The sequence below is a fragment of the Nicotiana tomentosiformis genome, chromosome 1 (assembly GCF_000390325.3).
Source record: "Nicotiana tomentosiformis chromosome 1, ASM39032v3, whole genome shotgun sequence".
Lineage (NCBI taxonomy): Eukaryota > Viridiplantae > Streptophyta > Magnoliopsida > Solanales > Solanaceae > Nicotiana > Nicotiana tomentosiformis.
This window is the reverse complement of record NC_090812.1, coordinates 156,814,874-156,833,266: the sequence shown is the minus strand read 5'-3', so window position 1 is coordinate 156,833,266 and position 18,393 is coordinate 156,814,874. Positions and strand designations below refer to the sequence as shown.

Below are 18,393 nucleotides of genomic sequence, written 5' to 3'. Positions count from 1 at the left end.
TTTTTTCCCATATAGAAAACATTTGCTACTTTCAAATACATATTTACCCATCCACTTTCAAACCACTAGTATTGACCACATTCTTTCACCAAAAATTAGTCGAAATTTTTTATTTCTTGATTTCATTTTCGAATTTGGTTTTGGACAATGTGAAATAGACCTAGGACCGCTTTGGAACTAATTAAACTCAAAGAGGTGAAAGATGCTTTTCTACTACCATAACATGAAGGAAAATCTCATAATTCATGATTTACTGAAATGTTCAAAGCATAATGAAATATTTTTTTATGATGGTACATTTTATTGGTTGCGAGTTCAATGCTTTAGGATTTTAGTGTGTAGAGATTTTCGTTATGGGCAGTCATTGCCGCTAGTATACTTTCTAAAAAGAGAAAAGAAAGTTGTTTCTTTGCTACCTTATGCCACCTGGGCGGATTTATGTGGAATGGTACGCGGTCACGTGAACCCCTAGACGGTGTATAGCACTGTAATTTCTTGAGGTAAAATAATTATATATATATATATATCTGAGTGAACCCATTCACAAGATAACATTTTGGTTCATTGGTGGTTGTGTGCGCCTTTTATAATTCAGGTTAAGGGATAGATTCCCTGCCCTCTAATTTTATCTCCTTTCTGTTTCCCTTTATATTTTGTCATTCTATTTTTTTGTTTTTTTTCGTCTTTGTGTTTGGTGCCATTTTGTAGTTCTTTTTTTATTGTTTTGTCTTTTCTTTCTTTTACGTTTATTCTTTTTTCCCTTTTGTCCTTTTCTTTTTCGGTTCATTCTTGAGTTTTATATCCTGAGAAAATCAAAATTTGTATCTTCTCCTTACCCCTCTTTTTCTCCCAACATTTTTATGAACAACCGTCACCCTCTAACCATTTTTTTAAATCATTTCTCTCCTTTATATTTTCCTTTAGTTTTTTCTTTGATTTGTGAAGCGGGTTTTCTACAAACAAATATGCTATTTATTGATCACTTTTAAAGTACGAAAATTTGTTAAGAACAATGATGAACAAATGTTTTCTTGCGATAATAGTATTAGTCATGGTTTGCTAGATAAGTTGTTAGCATGGTAAACTTTTGACAGAATCAAACTAAACGATAGTATAATGCACTCACACTCTTAAAATTCTGGATACGCCTCTACAGATGTCTCGCTTATTTTACGCTAGAAGCAGTTTTAGGTTCCATTTCCAGCTATAGAGCTCAGCTTTGTATTGTAGAGAAAGCTATGTTAAATTATAATATACATCTTTCCAATTAAATTTTGGCAATTCTTTTGGACACAATGTTCTTTTCGTGCTCTATCTTTTGACAAAATAAACTACTGCCCGCTGAAGCTGCTCTAACAAGCTTTGGCACGTTCGTAAATCCGAAAATGAAACCAAGAAATCATAATATTCGATTGATTTTTAGTGAAAGAATGGTGGTCAAGACTAGTGGTTTGATGGTGGTGAAAGAATAGATGGTGGTTGATAAAGAGGGAGGTGGTAGTGGAAGAAGAAGTTGTTGGGGAGGGGGTAAAATAGTATAGGTGTGATGAGGTGGCATCCACATCAGCGATATGTCAGGTCACATAAGATAATTTTACCACGCTGGAGGGTCCTAACTGCAGAGGGATATTTTTGCACTAGTTTTATAATGTGGGGGCTATTGTAGACTAATAGTATAACGGAGGGTATAACTAAATATTTTTAAATAGTAAAGGAATATTTTTTACCTTTTTCCGCTTTCTTGACCCAAACCCATTAAGTCAAACAAAAAAAAATATTTGTCAAAAAATCTGTCAACTAATTAGCTTCCAACTATACATACAAAAATTCAACACTTTTGTAGCACTATTTCTTATTTTATTTGTGTGTGTTCTCATTAATTTTATTGCCCTAATTTAGTTCTGAAATTTTCATAAATTTAATTGATGTGGTACTTGAAATTCAATAGGGTTTGAAGTATTGAGCTAAAATCAGAAGGGACTCACTAATTTGGTGGAGAAGTTGAAAATGAAGTTGTTGGGTTATTGTTTGTTTGAGTTGAAATTATTTCTTCCCTATTGTGATTGAGCTGAATTCGGTTTTTGAGTTCTTCCAATTCGAAGCTAAGATTAAAAAAATGAAGTTCTTCAATAGTTCGTCACTGTTGACTCATCAAAATTTCAAGTTGCTGAGATTTTGAAGTGTCATGTGTGTATATTAAAGATCATCAGTTTAGGTAAATTTTATTGTATTTAAAGCAGTCAAAACTAATTTGAAGAAATAATATGTCAATATTCCGTTGCTTATATTTAAAGCTTAAAGGGAAAAAAGTAAAAAACGATATTTGAAGCTTCATTTGGTCGAGTTATGATTATTCGGGAGTGTTGATTTGGGCAAAATGAATTCGGTCCTTTAAATTAATCCTGAATCGTCAATATTCCTATTCTAATACTGAGAACACGTCATTTAACGGGTATGGGACTTATTTGAGCCAAAGTAGGCAGAAATGTTTACATTCGAATAGTAAAACAGCGGGTAAATATAAACAAAAGTTAAAAAATAAAGGGGTAAAGATGATTTTCACTTGTAATATATAAGTGGCATGATGATTTGTATTTGTATAAGTGAATTTGCTACTTTTTAAACAAGTGAACTGATCCGAATACAATTTTTTATCACTATTGTTGTCGATATCAACTTGAGGTATTATGAGAGAGAGAGTGTATGTAATTCAGTTGAAAGAAAATACTACAAATTCTGAGGCAATTAACATTTCACATTAAAAGTTAGGATTTTTACCTTTCTTTACGCTATTTGAAACTTTATTATCCTCTCTACTCAAATTTCAATTTAATTATATGGTCATGTACAATTTAACAACTATATACAAATAAATTTTAAATGAGTATCCTTTTATATTAGGAATTGAATAAGAAATATCAGTTATTTCCTTATTCCTTTATATTTGCTCTCTCTCTCTCTCTCTCTTCATCTCTCTACTCCCCTTCTCTATCCCCCCCCCCCCCCGTATTTCTTCATTTGATGTTTTCCGTTTTTTTATGTTTTCCTGTTGTATAGAGTTTTAATATAATTCATCAATGGATTTCAATCGTTTTAACTTATCAGTTCCCTTTTATGTTGTACAATTGACGTTCAAATTAAAATTGCCAATCAATAAATTTTAAAAATATTTGATTCTCCACCATTGACATCCATTAAAATGCTTCGAAATTTTAAATTCGAATTTGTGATTTCAAAAACTATTATTTGTTTGGACTGGGCGTTGTTGCAAACAATTGAGAATATTTTTTTAGAGTTTATATCTCAATGTTGAGGGTGTTTGGTGAAGATTAGACTTGATTTTGACTGAATTTCAGAAGAAGAAGAATACATGACATACAATATACTTACGAAATTGTAGTAAAGTCGTATTATAATTGTATGTAAATTGTATTATTTTGTAGTTATATATAGTTTTTAATTTGAATGTTGTATGAAAGTTGAAAAATAGTTGTATAATGTATGAATCGTTGTATAAAATTTGTATTTAACTTATCAATACAATCTTTTTACATAAAGTTGTTGATATGTATCAAAATTATATTAAGAGAGTAAGTTTTGATCGAAATTTTAGAGAGGAAGAAGCACACACCACATACAAAATATATACAAATCAGATACAGAATATACAAAAGACATATTGTATAAAATTTGTATGAAAAATGTATTTAAGTTGTATGATATTGTAGTTGTATTTAACTGGGTAGAAATAATATATGAAAGTTGTAGATAAGTTATAAAATAAGTTGTATAATATATAATTAGTTGTATGAAATTTGTTTTTACTATGTATATTGTTGTAGATATTCAAATTTGTACGAAATTTATTTTTAATTTGTATATTGATGTACCATATATTGTTCTTTTCTTAGTTGATTTTATCTTCTCTAAAGTCAGGGAAAATACTAAATTTTGTTCAGTTGCAATATTCGATGTAGGTTTTTCGTTACTTGCTTTTGGAGACATTACCTTCTCCTAGCTGTCCGAAAATTTCAGTCTTCGGTTCTTGCTCATTGATGAGATGATCTTTTTTTCTAGTGTATACGTGGTGACCTATCAACTATTGGTGTTGATAGTACTTTCCTATCCGGACTATCAGCAAAGAAAACCCATTATATTGTTGCAACACATTAATGATCGCATAAATCCTATTCCATTATTAAATCCACCGGCAAAATAAAGAAGAAAAGAGACCCAAAAAAGAAAGATGACAACTTCGACAGTATTTTATGATTTTGACGAATGTATTTTGAAACAATTATCAAACAAGAATCCCTAAATATAAGTTCGATTTGGAGAAGAAGGGGGAGGGGAGAGAAAAAAGGAGAAGGGTGTAACTAAATCCCTTGATTGAATGCACTAATAATGGATTGTGAGCCTTTTAAGGTGGAATATATATATAATTTGTAAGTAACACTTATTTAGAACATGTAATATATAGAACAATAATAAGTTTCAAATATTATATAGGAACAAAAAAATCCTACACAAATTACAAGTCTTGAATTGACCAGAATCCAAAGCGAGATTGGGCTACAATGATTCGCCATTGATACTTAGCAGCCACGGATTTCCAACTCAAGTCCCAACTTCGAGTTTTAGTTCAATCCCACTTTGCGCCAAATAGCCGCTCACTCAACTACTTAAACCTAAACAGCCGATAGATTTATATATACATATAAAAAATCATGTATAATCGGTTATAATCAATATATAATATGTGTATACCGGTTAGAAAAAGTAAAGGGCTTTCAACACATATGGCCAGTCACCCGAAGATAAATACATCCGCTAACTAATATATATATATATATATATATATATATATATATATATATATATATATATATACACTAATTATGTACAAAATATGTATTATGCATTAATATATGTAGCATATATATTTGTTGGCTACTATTATTTTGGTGGGAGGCTATACAATGTAAAGTTTCCAAAAGTAACTGTGATCCGATTGGCTATTTATGTAAAGATCCCTTATTTAATTCTAGGCTGGGTTTAGCTTTTATGGGCTTTGACCCAATTCCAAAGAAAATTGAGTTAACCATTGTTGAGTTAGGCCCAAGTTATGAAGTTATTCATTCGGCATGCACAGATCATAAATTGGAGATCTAAAATTTTATATCATACGTAAATGCCTATTTCTTCTTGCTAATAAATCCAAATAGTTTTGAACTACCTAAGATATTGTGCAAATTAATCATGGTTTAGATGATAAAATTTGTCGCTCTTATGAGAGATTGTTAGTTGATTTATGACTATTTAATAAACAAACTTAGATTTAGGGGTGTTTCTGCCAATTATTTTATAAAATTTATATCATACCAATTTTTTGGATATTCTATTATGTATAATCAAAATCAGACCTTTCAAAATTGTCCAAATCATGTCAGTTTCTCTTCGGCATCGGCATCGGTACGGTTCGGTTAATTTTCGATAATTTTTTAAATGTCATGTAAAAGTCACTAGTAAAAGTAGAATGCAATAACACACATATTTTTATAGGATTTAACAAAACTCTCTAAACAGTTTCACTGTTTAAAATGATGATGAATTAAGAAAACATAAAAGATGGCCAAAGTATAGATCCATCAACTACTCTACAACAACATAAAAGAAACTAAGTAATATATATATATATATATATATATATATATATATATATATATATATCATAAGAGTAGAAAGATATTAACCAAGTTGGGACTCAAAAATAAAGTCTATAGAAGATTAAATATTCAAAAAAATAAATCTAAATCATACGAAAGAAAATATAAGTTTGTGTCTTGCTAGTGAATATGTTGAAAATAATATAGTTTCAGTAGGAGTAGCATAATAAGTATGGGAATTAGAATTTTGATTTTAATTACTTGTTGGCTTATAACCATTTTCATAATTTTCAAGGCACAAGGAAAAAATAATGCATTATTATTTTTAACCTTAATATATAAATATATTTTTCATATGTAAATTTATTCGGTACGGTTAGATATTTTTTTGATTTATTTTCATAAATAAAAAACGTACCGTAATTATCGGTACGATTGTAGATTTATATAAAACCCTATAATTTTGTTTTAAAAAAATCTAAAAATCAGTTCGGTGTCGTTCGGTCGGTTTAGTCGGTTTTTAAATATCCATTGACACCCCTACTTAGATTTATCTAAAAGGATCAGACTTACACAAAAAAATGTTTTCCACTGAATTTGTATGATTTTAACAATATCCGTTTATATAACTTACACCTTAAAATTGATTATCTTGTGATCATATATTTCATGTTGTGGGACAAGTTTCATCCCTAACTTTGTCCATGCCTTGAAAGAGACCCAATTTCACACAAAAGAAGGCGCCAAAGAATATTCTTATAGAATTTAGGTATAAACCAATTCCATGATTTCGAATAATAAACAAAACACTTATTTATATAGTGGCGTATATTTTTATATCATGTCCAAGCATAGGCAGATTCAAAATTTAATTTTCATTGGTTCGGTCATTAAGTTTTTTTAGAAAAACACATTATATATATAAAATTATGAGTTTATATCTACTACGCCTTTTGTTTCAATTTATTTGAATATTTTCGGTGTACGAGAGTTAAATTGACTATTTTATAATATGAATTTGAACTTATATTCTTTAAGTTTTTAAAGATAAAACTTATATATTTATAAAATATATAAAAAGTACTATAAGTCACAATAGTTAACATTTCAAAATAATTTAAAAAATATTTTCCAAAAATATGATCAAAGAAAATCTTATTTGACTCCCCAAACAGTAATCGATTCATTTTTTTTAAATAGAAGGAGTATTTTTAAACATTTCAACAAAACTTTAAACATAAATTTATATTTCGTATCTAAAATATTAAATTCAGATGAACCCAATAACAGAAAGTTACTGTACAAAATCAATCAATTTAATCTAATTTGGATGTACACGTTTTTGCAAGTTACAATCAATTTAAAGAATTTATGAATTGTTGTCAACAACTTTCTCTTGACACTTCAAATTCAAGTCCTCACGCCAATTATTGCTCTAAAGAAAAAAAAAATTATAATTCCCTGGTTTGAAAATATTTTTAAGAATAAATAGATTACCATATATATATAGAGAGAGAATTTTTGTCTCCCATATTAACTTGTGTTGTTTTTTAATTACTAGTTGTTGTTGTTGTTGTTGTTATGATGTTATGATAATTAGTACATAAATAATAGCAATGCTACCAACTCAAAATTCCAAATAAAGAAAGGAATAAAACAATGCAATATAATTGGAAATTTAGGCAAAACCAGTAATTATTTGACCATAAACATAGCTACTCAATTAAAAAGAAAAGTTTGTCCCACATGATAACATATCATTGAATCCAAGTCATAAGTGACAGCACGTCCAACATGTTCTGCCAGTGAGGAGCCTAAAATGAACATAAACCAACAAATATTTTCCTCTCAATACTATTTTTTTAATAGTATTGTAGAATGTCACCAGGGTATATTTACCCGTATTGGTGTTTATATCAATCAAATAAATACATAAAATATGTTTCACAAATATAGTTATTACTAAATTATAGTTAATTAACACATATTCTCACCTTAATTTATTAATTAACTATAATAAATTAGTATGATTTGATGTGAGCACGTGACACAACTAAGTTTTTTTACCCAATTATACAGGCTTAAAGAGAGAATATTTTTTTATCGGGCATTCTATATTTATAATAAACTACACTAATATACTATTATTAAGTGATAAATTAAGGTAAAAATATATATGAATTAAATATGATTAAAAAATAAAAATGCATGTGAAAGACATGTTTTATATTTATTGATTTGATAATATTGGATCAAAGTGAATAATTTTTTCTTAGTGAGGTCTCTTGTTAAAGGGAAACCCCGTGCGTAAAATATTTCATATTCACGCAGAATCCGAGGAAGGACAACACCCCTAGAATTTGACTTAGAAAACCTACTCTAAGCTTAGTGGAAAAGTCCTTAGAGAAGCAATCTTTCAAGTTAAGATGCTTTATTCTTTCAAATAAAGATATCATTATATTATATAATTTATATAGTTTTTCAAGCTAAGATGTTTCATTTCTCCAAGTTGAAAACCAAATTAAGCAGCTAGCTTTCAGCAGCCACTTGAATCTTACTTTAGAAACATTGGAAAAATGGGCAACAGGTGCAAGTATTACTGCATTCAGTATTTTTCTCTAACCATAAATACAGTACCTAATACAAAAATTATTCTGTTAAAGAAAAAATACAATATATATTGCCATCCAACTTTATTTTAAAAATCAAAATTCCTCTCCAACTTTAGGCAATAGACAATGTGACTCCCTCTTATCCTAAAGAATGTCGATTTCCCCTTTGACTTATCAATTCCCTATCCTTATGTAATTTTTAAATTATAATATTTGGATTCTTTTTTTTTCTTTCATTTTAGTGCTTTTTAATGATTATAATATTAATTTAAGTTAAAATTAATTGACATGAGATTTTAATAATGCAAGTTCATGAACTCTTTAGACTATCAACCTCTACCTCTGTGTAAATTCTTAATACACGTGGTATTTTTTTCTGTAACTTTTTACTAGATATTATTTTATTTGCCTATATAGTATAATTAACATTTTATGGATTCAAAATATAAATATATAGCAATCATCATATAGTAAAATAACTTTAAAAATGAAGGTATTCGGGATAACAGAATAATTTTTTTAAAATATAGAAAAATCGTTTATGTATTTATAATGGAAAAACATAAAAATATATCTGCAAAAATTGAAACTAAAATAGGGAGGAGGGGGACTCAAGTACCTATCCACGAAATACTAAAATAACATTTGTTAAAAGTACTAATTGGTCTTATAACTATTTCATCAAAGAATTTATCTATTGATAATACTTTGAATGTCCTTAAGATTATAATTCTAAATAAAATATGCCATCAATTGATGATAGATAAAGCACTCAAAGGTGAAAAAGAGTAGAAATTTCATAATATAAAAAAATACATAGAGGAGAAATTGATAACTAAAAAAAGGAAAAAAAATAAACATTGCCTCATTTATTGGAGAAGTAGTATAAATTTCAACCATACACATTGAAAAATATTTTTTTTGTTTAAATTATTGTAATATATATATTATATTTCTTCACCTTATTTGCCACCTTATCCATGAAATGTTCTTTCCGTTTTGCATCTAATGTTGCTAATTACACTAAAAAATATAGAAAAAAATCTTAGCGTGTGATTCTTGGAGAGAAAGAACCTTATTTATTTAGGTTTTCAATTTTATATGTGTTTAACTAATTTTGATAAGTCTATAATTAATTGCTAGATGTTGGTAAGTTGGAACTTATTTGGGACGTAAGATTCCCTTATTTTTTTAAGTTAAAGTTGGAAGGAATATAATTTTCAGTTTTTCACCCATTTAAGTTATACCAGAATATACTTTAGGATATCTTTTTGTTAAAAACTTGAAACAAATTATTTTCAATACTCATAATACAAACAGGGGCTTGACCCCCCAAAATAAAAAATGAGATCAGCACTCCTATATATTTTGAAAGAGGGGCTAGACAAGAAATGTACAAACTTACAAAGACAAAACCTTAATAAAATATTCAGATGCAAATTACCTGTACACAACCCCATTTGCACATGGTCTAAGGTGGTCCACTCCCCATTTTCTAGCAAACAGAACTCAACTTCCATTCAAACAGAAAAAGGCAAAGACATAAATTTGGATTTTCAAGAATCTAATGAGCAGCCAAAGCTAGCACCAACTCTTGATTCTGCTGAGGCTCAGTTATCTTCTTTGGTAAGTCCAAATCAACCTCATTTAATCTATGTTGCTCGAACTCTTAAAAGTATTGTCGGAAGGCACTACATTTTTTTGAGGATCCGACATGAGTGCGGAGCATCTAATTGAGTTTATCTACAACATCAAACCCTGAGATGATGGAATATATGTAGACTTAATCTATATTGGTCGGACTCTTTAAAAATGTTGCCTGTGCGTGTCGGATCCTCCAAAAAATAGGACATTTTTTGAGGATCCGGCATGGGGCGGTAGCATTTCTGGGGAGTCTGAGCTTGCATTTAATTGAATTTATCTGCTGAGCTAAATTTGAAGTGGCATTTTGACTTATCAGATTCTTGATGTTGTGTTCCTTATTTTTTTATTTTGCAGAAAATGGTATTTAGAAGAATTTTTGTGCTGATGATGGGTTGTTTAGGATGTGCTGATCAGCCAACAGAACCAAATGATAATTTGCAGGAATCAAAGACAGTTGTAGATGAATCTGCTATTAGTACTACTACTTGTAGAGTCAGACTTAGTGATGGGAGATTTTTGGCTTATAGGGAAAGAGGAGTGCCCAAAAACAAGTGCAAATACAGAATTATCATTGTTCATGGATTTGGCAGCTCCAAAGAAATGAGCTTTATGGCTTCTGATGTATCTCTCTCTCTCTCTCTCTCTCTCTCTATATATATATATATATATATATATATATATATATATATATATCTGAATCTTGAAATTACTGTTTTGTGAAGAGGCTAGTTAAGTATCAATCTGCTTTAGAGTTGAGAATTGGGTATTGAGTATCTTAAATTTGAAGATAAAGGGTTGAGATAAATAGATCCAGATGTGTTTTAAGTTTGTCAAAGAAAAACTATAAACTTTTTAAGTTAGACTGTTAGAAGAGTTGTTTGCACTGATAATTGCTTTTGACTTTTAAGAGAAAAGAAATTATTTGATAGGTGCAATCATACTAGTGCCAAAATGCAACGGATCTTATTAGAACTCCGAAGTTCAGCATGCTTGATTGAGAGTATATAGAGGATGGACGAGCTCCGGGGAAATGCCAGAAATTTCGCTAAGGGTGTTTCAAGATTTAATTTATATGTATAAATAATACTATTTGACCTATACAATAACAACAACTCAATAAATCCCACAAGTGGGGGTCTAGGGATGTTAGTGTGTATGCATACCTTAACTCTACCCTGGGGTAGAAGAGAAAAAGAAACAACAGAACCACTATTTGACCTATATACACATTATAATTTTGTCGACCGTAGCTCCGCCAATGCTTGCTAAGAAGTCCTCGGGTTACCTCCCTTGTCGACCTCAATTAGTTTGAGACTAAAGTGTAGTTGATTGATACCTTTATTTTGTGTTGTTTATCATCTTTAGCTTCCTTCTTTTGGTAAGGATTTCTAGTAGGAAACCAGAAAGTGATTGCTTTTCTCTCTTTTCTGCTAAAGGAATGTCATTCTTGAATTTCCACAATATTCCTTCTGGATTTACATAATTCAGTTGACAATGCTCTAATAGTTTTTTAGTTCTCAGGAACTCCTGGATGTAATGGAGATATACCTTCTGATATACGACAGAGCCGGATATGGAGAGAGTGATCCGAATCCAAAGCGCTCAGTTAAAAGCGAAGCATCTGATATTGAAGAGTTAGCTGATCAGTTGCAATTAGGATCTAAGTATTATGTTATTGGCGTGTCGTTGGGATGTTACCCTGCTTGGAGTTGCATCAAACGCATTCCTCAAAAGTAAAGAATACTCACTTCAGAATTTTTTTAGCTTTTCAGCTTTTCTTGTCAATGTTTAGGCCTAATTGTTTAGGTTTGAAAAATGTATGCACTGTAGGCTTGCAGGAGTGGCTCTAGTTGTCCCGTTTGTCAATTACAAATGGCGCTCGCTACCTGATGATCTCACGAAAGATGACTATAGGAAACAACTTTGCCTGTTTATGATTTGTCTCACACGATATACTCCAGGGCTATTACATTGGTGGTTGACTCAAAAATTGTTCCCTTCAGCTACTGCTCTAGAAGGAAATCCTACATTTTTTTGTGACAAAGATCTCGACGTTTTGAAGAATACACCAGGATATCAATTATTCACTCAGGTAAACTTCTTCAGCTATTCCCAAAAAAGAGAACATGATAGAATATACACAGTCGACCAACTTTATTAACTCAAATCGGATCATGTTGTACTTGTTCAAGTTGACTCGATACTAATACGATCAACTAAGCCTTATTTGGCCACTCTCGTGAGCTATAGTACTGTTTTATCCATTCCGGTCAGAAGCGGATTTATGATTTAAACTCTATGGGTTCAACTTTTAAGGTTCTTAGCAGTTAGCATTGAACCCATTATATTTTTAAAATTATGGGTTCAGACTTACTAACTGTTGTAATTTAGTGCATTAAAAACACATAAATTTATGTTCAATATCGGAATACTGGGTTCAGATGAACCCAATGACAGAACTCTACATTCGCCCTGACTCAAGCTCCCCCGAATAGTTTGATCTTTGTATTCCTATTGTTCCTTTTTGTCAGGAAACGATAAAAAATGTTTAGGTGATTCGATTTCATACTCATATAGCAGCATTGGAACTACTCCGCTTTCTGTTATGTGACAGATTTTACTTCTATTGACAGGACGGGCTAAGGAAACGAAGGGTATTCGACTCCCTTCGTCGTGACTTTATAGTAGCTTTTAGCAAGTGGGATTTCGATCCACTGGAGCTAAGTAATCCATACCCACAAAACGAAAGCTCTGTTCACATCTGGCAAGGTTATGAGGACAAAGTTGTGCCTGTTCAATTACAAAGATATGTCTCGCAAAAGCTCCCTTGGATTCGATATCATGAAGTTCCAGATGGTGGTCATTTGCTTGTGTATGATACTGTAGTGTGTGAAGCTATCTTAAAGTCGCTTTTGCTCGGGGAAGATCCTCCATTGTACAGGCCAAAGTTAGCTAGCTGACTATTTATTTCATTCTTGTACTCAAAGATGACCATGTAAGTAATTTATTTCTAGATATCAGTAAAGTGTGATTGTTGCATTTTCTCCATTATCTTCCTGAATAGAAAAAGCCTGATGTATTTCAATTACCATTTGAAGAATTGCCTGAAACATATGGTACAACTAACTGGAACAAGGGGAAAAACCCGGGGCTTCGAACTACCTTTGTTTCTTTGTTTCCCTATCAACATTTGCAAACAGCTTATGACTGAAAGTATAGCTGGTTTCAGAGTTCGTCTGCGGACTTCTTTTTTTTGGGTAATCAATAAAGTGGAACGATACAGAAAAGATTAGCATGACTCTTATGCAAGAGTGATATGCGCAAATCAAGAAATGGACCAAATAAATGCAGTTCAGTATATTGATCTCAAAACCATAGAACTCAAATTCCATTTTTTATGCTAGACATTCTAATCATTGTCTCAAATCCAAGATATGCCAAAAAAGGGAACTTTACTGGTCAGCTTCAATGAGAAGTGTGTTCTTGATTCTCCTTTATTATGATGTAGTTAATCAAATAGGATACTTCCATCTTTAGATCCCACAAGTCCAAGGATTTCCTTTTCTGATAAAATGAATTTGCTATGTAAGGCTATAAACTAACTTCTTTTCCTGGTAAGCGTCATCTTGCTTATTGGACCGAATGACTCTATGAAATTATGTGTATTTTCCACATATTATGGGTAACGTAGGAGACATCTCTATTTTTTCCCCGGGGAATCTTTAGAATTCTCACTGCTTAACTTTCAATTCGCCTCTGACCATCAAATGAAATATGAATAACTCGTCCTCTAACACATGATTTGAACATGTGCCTTTTTTCCTTAGGATTCCCTCCTTGTTGGTGGGAGCTAAAGATGCTCTTAACATGTTGTGATATTGTTCGCTTTGAGCTACGCCCGTACGGTTTTCTTCAAAAGGCGTCACACCATTAAGAGTATTCAACTCTTTATAAGTAGCTTATTTTTCTTTTCTACTTTTTATGTGGGACTTTGTTCTCACATACCCAATAATCCCCCCCCGAACTAAGTTCACATGACCCATCACCATTCATAGACTAATTTGGAGATTAACTGTGTGCCAATCACATGATTTTCAGTATTTACGGCATGTTGCGATGTCCGAAATTATGCCCCTTTTGGGACATTACAACATGTTATAAAAGTAATTCGCTTCCGGGGAATCAAAATAAAAAGGCAATCCAGTGTACTAAGTTCCATTATGCATAGATTAAGACAATGCCAAAGTAAATAGGCACATTCCCTCACTATATCTTTTAGGGGTCCTTTGGTTTGTACAGAGTATTGCCTAGATTATAATGCAGGGATTGTAATACTATGATTAATAATGTACCAAAAGATCCATACTCAAGCTTGCAAATTTTGACTCCTTACTAAAAAAATTTAAAAATAATAGCGTTGCATTTTAAAAATTAATTGGTATCTAAGTTATTCAGTAAAAAAGGTGTGTTGTTTAGGATAGGAAGTGCGAATGCTTATTATGGAATTTGAATAGCAATTGCATATGCTTATGGAATATGAATATTCCTACTTGTTTCTCAACTGGTGCAAGCCAAGTTATGGTTACACAATGTCACTGTCAGTATTGACAACACATAAAAGCAACCTGTGATTGATATATATGAATTATTTCGTTGGCTAATAACGAATAAATCAAGGTGCGTAAAACGTAACATAAAAATGCATTATAAAAATTATAAATTAAAAAAAAAAAAAAGTAGCACCATCAACTCAAAATTGGGCCATGATGCTTAGTGGGCTTTTCTTTTGGTGTGATAACAATAAAGTGGGCTAAGTATCAAGAGTGATTTGCACAAATAGGACACTTCAGTGCCATTATTGATTGTTTCAGCCCGCTTGCTCCATCTGCATTTTAAATTTAACAAATGCTGCCCCTCGGCCCTCGCTTGTCCTATGAGCAAATCTTTTAACTTTTGACCTTAAAAGTTTTGCCATGTAAAAACTGGGGGTCAAAAAATTAAGAGTGGCCATTTTCAAGTTAATTGAGTGTAGTTTTCTGAAGTATCACTATCCTTAGATCGAAGCAGATTCTGGTTGGAGGGAATGTAGGGGTATTATAATTTATAGCTTTTAACACACGCCAGAAACTATTTACATTTCGGTAGTCGAAAAATCATATGAAATTTGTATAATTTTTGTATATAACACACATAATGTATTTATTTATACAAAAAAAATATATTATTTCGGTTATTATTAATCTTAAAGAAAGGAAATCTGGCATGGCATAGCCAGTTGGATCAGTAATTGGTGAAAAATAACCCGACTTACTATTACTAAAATGCTTAGCTTAATTTGGCATTTTTAGTTAAAAAATTGGCACAGTATTGAAAAGTGCTAAAAATTCACTTCTCACTCACAATTAGCATAGATATAAACTTTCATATTAGAAAATTATCACTTTCAAAAATCGACTCCCTTACTGACCAGAGCTTGAAATTCATGGTTGTTGAAGACTTGAACAGATTTGGAAGAAGCAATTCGAAGCAACATGGTAGAAATTGTAACATGATAATTTCTATCAAAGGTTAAACTACACGGATAATGTAAAAAAAAAATTAAAATTTCATTATAAAAAAATATTTACGCAATCACTTAGAGTATAATTACATATAAATTTTTATAATAAACATTATGGTAATATGGTAAAAATGATAACAACATAGAATATTTTATCAAAGAACTACATCGGTAAAGTAAAAAATACTCTCAACTGTCAATGTAAAAAAGATATTTACACAAACTAATCATTTATAATGTAGATATAGGTAAACCCTTGTAATAAATACGGTAATAGATAATTTGGTAAAAAGAGTAATTAATATGCTTTCAATGTTAAGTTATATATAAAAAAGGGGCCAGTTAGGTGCACAAATATCTCGCTTTCACGCAGGATTCGATGAAGGGCCGTAACTCAAAGGGTACCATGTAGACAACCCATACTAATGTAAGCATTAGTGGTTGTTTTCACATCTTGACTCGTTATTATAAATCATAAGGAGATAACTACAATCAACCAAAGTACTCTATACTTCTTCACTACTCGTACAGGCTTGACGGAGTTAAGTCGTATTGAGGGAATCGTTTGTCTCAGTCAATCAAGAATGTTATATATTTCAGGAGCTGGATTAGTTTACTATGAACAAGTAAGAATTGCTTCAACCAAAATTGATAAGGTTCATGTTAAATTATACTGATTGTAAAAACCCTTGTCGGTACACATAGATAACTTATATCCTGAATTAATTAGGATGAATCTACACGAAAACCCACTCATATTTTCCATTTTAAAACTCAAAACTCGCTAATATTAACTGCATCGTTCTTTAACCAATACACAAAAGATTAAACTGCGCTGCCAACCCTCTCGAGATCTATGCATAAGTTAATTGCTTCCTCATTTCATCTTCAACTTTCTTCTTTCTTGTAACTCATAATCTGATTATATATATATACTACTCATATTATATATGAACTTAAGACTTAAACCGCAGATAAAAAGTTTAGTTAAGAAGAGATGGCACATAGTAGCAGAAATATTAGGGGTTTGAGCTTAGCCATTTTATTGGTTAGTGTTGTTGTAGCTTGTAGTCTTTTGGACGGAGCCTTTGCACAGGCAGGGTACGGCAGTATTGGCACCTTGAATGCAGAGAGCAATATTGGCAAATTTCATGCAGCTCTAACTCACTGCAAAAGTGCTGATGTTGAAAATCAAAGTTGTTGTAAAGCACTCAATGCTTTGGATCTAGCATGGAATTCTTTGCTTAGACGGAATTTTGTAGATGACCTCTTCAAGTGTGGTGTTAGTCCACAACGTTGAGTAAGTTACATTATAGGAGTATATTTTCTTATCCGCAGAATTCTATCACTACCGTATGTTATTTCTTTCGCTTCCGTTTTCTTATTATGTTATCTTGTTGTTGTTATCACTTCTTATTCATCTTTCGATATTTTGTCTATTTTCGTCTTCTTGAGCCGAGGGTCTTTCGGATATAACTACCCTCCTCAGACATCACTAGTGAAATTTTACGGGGTCGTTGTTGTTGTTGTTGTTGTTGTTGTTGTTGTTGTTGTACTTCCTATTCATCTTTCCTTGAGTCGAGTGTCTATCAGATGTAGTCTCTCTACCTTTACAAAGTGAGAGTAAGGTTTGCATACACACAGAGGCAGATGCAATGTATCGGTATCGAGTTCAACCAAACCCAACACTTTTGACGCGTATTATAAATTTATATGTAAAAATTCATTAATATTGCAAAATATAGCAATATAAATTCATGACTTTAAAAAGACAATCGGTTCAATGCTAAAAACCTTAAATGTTGAACTCATAAAGCTTAAATACTAGATCTGCCTTTGAGTACACGCTACCCTCCCCAAGCCTCACTTTGTGGGATTACATTAGATTTTTTATTGTTGTTATTGTTGTTGTATATTTGGTCTTATTAATTCTAATTGTACTAAGGTAGCGAAATTCCTGGTGACTCTGCACGAATAATGTAACGAGTAAGACTACATGTCCATCTAGTGTGACTCGGAAGCGAGCTACCTTGTCCATTTTCCAAAATTCTAAATAATTAATTGGCGATTAAAGAATGTAAGGACGGACTGTGCATCTTCCGCCACGCCACAGTAATCTCCGCGTATTTCGGATGCCTGAACCCGCTGAAACAAAGCGACTTAGAAATATTCCTCAATAATAGTTAGGTTTCATTGTTTATCACTTTTTATTTGTGAGGAAGCATCATATATGGCCAGTGGCATAGCCGTGAATTCTGTCAACGGTCTTCAAACTTTAAACAAGATAATAAATATTTTTTATCAATGAATGGTGTACCCAAAACTACATTTATTTAGCTAAACAATAAAAAAGAATTGATAGAACTATAATTTTATAAATCAAAATTAAAATTTTAATTTTTTTATAGAAATTTTACTAATAAAAGTAAGCATAAAACCAAAGAAAAAAGAGAGTCGAGAGGATTTGTAATTCGTAGAAAACTTTTGTTGAAGAAATTTTTGCAGATCTTGACTTTTAACTTATAAAATTTATTTAAGAAATAACTTTTTAGTTAATAAGATTCATTTTAAGATTAGTGTTTTTCTACGTAAGTTTTTAGAGTTATTTTATTAGGAAATTTTTTAGATGGATAAATGGAATCAAATAGACCATACATGGTGGTCTGTGTTTAGTTTTGGGAAATAAATGGGCAAAACTTTGAACCCGTGAACAACACATCACTTTAAACACCTCGAATCACTGGACTACCACACTCAACTATGTTAAGGATGTTCAAGATATAATATATAATATATAACTATATAAAGCAGTACTTATATAACTTATATACACAATATAATTTTTTTGCGAAGTAAGTGCGCTTGATTGGCATAAGGTGGCTAAGCCAATGGCAAAAAACCAGTACCAATT

The 18,393-nt window shown here is 31.3% G+C and overlaps 1 protein-coding gene and 1 non-coding gene across 2 annotated transcripts; both read left to right on the top strand.

Annotated features, from left to right (window-relative positions):
* The first annotated feature begins 9,606 nt into the window (after positions 1-9,606).
* Positions 9,607-12,968, top strand: LOC104111328 (uncharacterized). The gene is made up of 5 exons (XM_009621005.4): positions 9,607-9,904; positions 10,277-10,543; positions 11,444-11,655; positions 11,753-12,014; positions 12,556-12,968. The coding sequence occupies exons 1-5, from the start codon at positions 9,623-9,625 to the stop codon at positions 12,880-12,882; spliced, it is 1,350 nt and encodes a 449-aa protein (XP_009619300.1). The 5' UTR covers positions 9,607-9,622; the 3' UTR covers positions 12,883-12,968.
* Positions 12,969-13,166: 198 nt separating this feature from the next.
* Positions 13,167-13,269, top strand: LOC117280323 (U6 spliceosomal RNA). Its single transcript, XR_004510847.1, has one exon. It is a non-coding gene; the product is annotated as a U6 spliceosomal RNA (small nuclear RNA).
* Positions 13,270-18,393: the final 5,124 nt, after the last annotated feature.